General features: G+C 51.9%; 1 protein-coding gene across 1 annotated transcript in view; it reads left to right on the forward strand.

Annotated features, from left to right (window-relative positions):
• The window catches only part of DHX34 (DEAH (Asp-Glu-Ala-His) box polypeptide 34), a 43,156-nt gene that overhangs the window by 14,220 nt on the left and 27,661 nt on the right, over positions 1 to 1,275 (forward strand). Inside the window, exon 6 of the mRNA XM_011970050.1 lies at positions 857 to 1,074. Coding sequence (XP_011825440.1) covers positions 857 to 1,074 — 218 coding nt within the window. The remainder of the gene's footprint in view (positions 1 to 856; positions 1,075 to 1,275) is intronic.

Genomic DNA, 1,275 nt, shown 5'->3' on the forward strand with positions numbered 1-1,275 from the left:
TTTTTTTTTTTTTTCAGTAGAGACAGGGTTTCACCGTGTTAGCCAGGGTGGTCTCACTCTCCTGACCTCGTGATCCACCTGCCTTGGCCTCCCAAAGTGCTGGGATTCTAGGCGTCAGCCACTGTGCTCAGCCTAACTTTTTAAATTTTTAGTAGAGATCAGGTCTTGCTATGTTGCCCAGGCTGGTCTCATACTTCTGAGCTCCAGTGATCTTCCCACCTTGTCCTTCTAAAGTAGTGGGATTATAGGCGTGAGCCATTGTGCCTGGCCAGCCAGGAAGCATTTACACAGGACCAATTCCTGAGTGTCAGGGCCAGGAAGGATAGGGCTAGCCAAGCCACTGAGGGGAATGTCAAAACCCTTGTTGAGGGGAGAATTGTTCCTTAAATCCACAGGATCAACTGGGCATGGTGGCTCACACCTGTAATCCAAGCACTTTGGGAGGCCAAGGCAGGTGGATCACTTGATGTCAGGAGTTTGAGACCAGCATGACCAACATGGTGAAACCAGTCTCTACTAAAAATACAAAAAATTAGCCGGGTGTAGTGGTGCACGCCTGTAATCCTGGCTACTTGGGAGGCTGGGGGAGAAGAATTGCTTGAACTCAGAAGGTGGAGATTGCGGTGAGCCGAGATTGCGCCACTGCACTCCAGCCTGGGCAATAGAACAAGACTCCATCTCAAAAAAAAAAAAGATGTGTAAGTGAGGAAATGAAAGAATAAATAAAATGTCAGAGTTGGACTCAGAATAAGCCCTCGGTTATCATTAACAGAATAAAGGAGTGAGGGTGTTGGCGAGTGGCCGGCCGCACGTGGCTGCCACACACAGACTCCCTTTCCTCGTTGCTCCCATCCAGGGAAGGTGAAGGAGATGAGCTACGACCCGCAGGCCAAGCTGCAGCGGCTGCAGGAGTTCTGGATCAGCCAGGCCAGCGCAGAGCAGCGGAAGGGCCGGGCAGGCCGCACGGGTCCCGGCGTCTGCTTCCGCCTCTACGCCGAATCGGACTATGATGCCTTCGCCCCCTACCCGGTCCCGGAAATTCGGAGGGTGGCCCTGGACTCGTTGGTGCTGCAGGTGAGGCACGGGCAGAAACGGGACTAGATGCTGACTGCTGGCACACGGAGGAACCTGGGAGGCCTTTTAAATTTTATTTTATTTTATTTTATTTTATTTTGAGATAGGGTCTCGCTCTGTCACTCAGGCTAGAGTGCAGTGCTGTGATCGTGGCTCACTGTAGCCTCCACCTTACAGGCTCAAATGATTCTCCTACCTCCA

Source organism: Mandrillus leucophaeus, unplaced genomic scaffold (genome assembly GCF_000951045.1).
Source record: "Mandrillus leucophaeus isolate KB7577 unplaced genomic scaffold, Mleu.le_1.0 Scaffold120, whole genome shotgun sequence".
NCBI lineage: Eukaryota > Metazoa > Chordata > Mammalia > Primates > Cercopithecidae > Mandrillus > Mandrillus leucophaeus.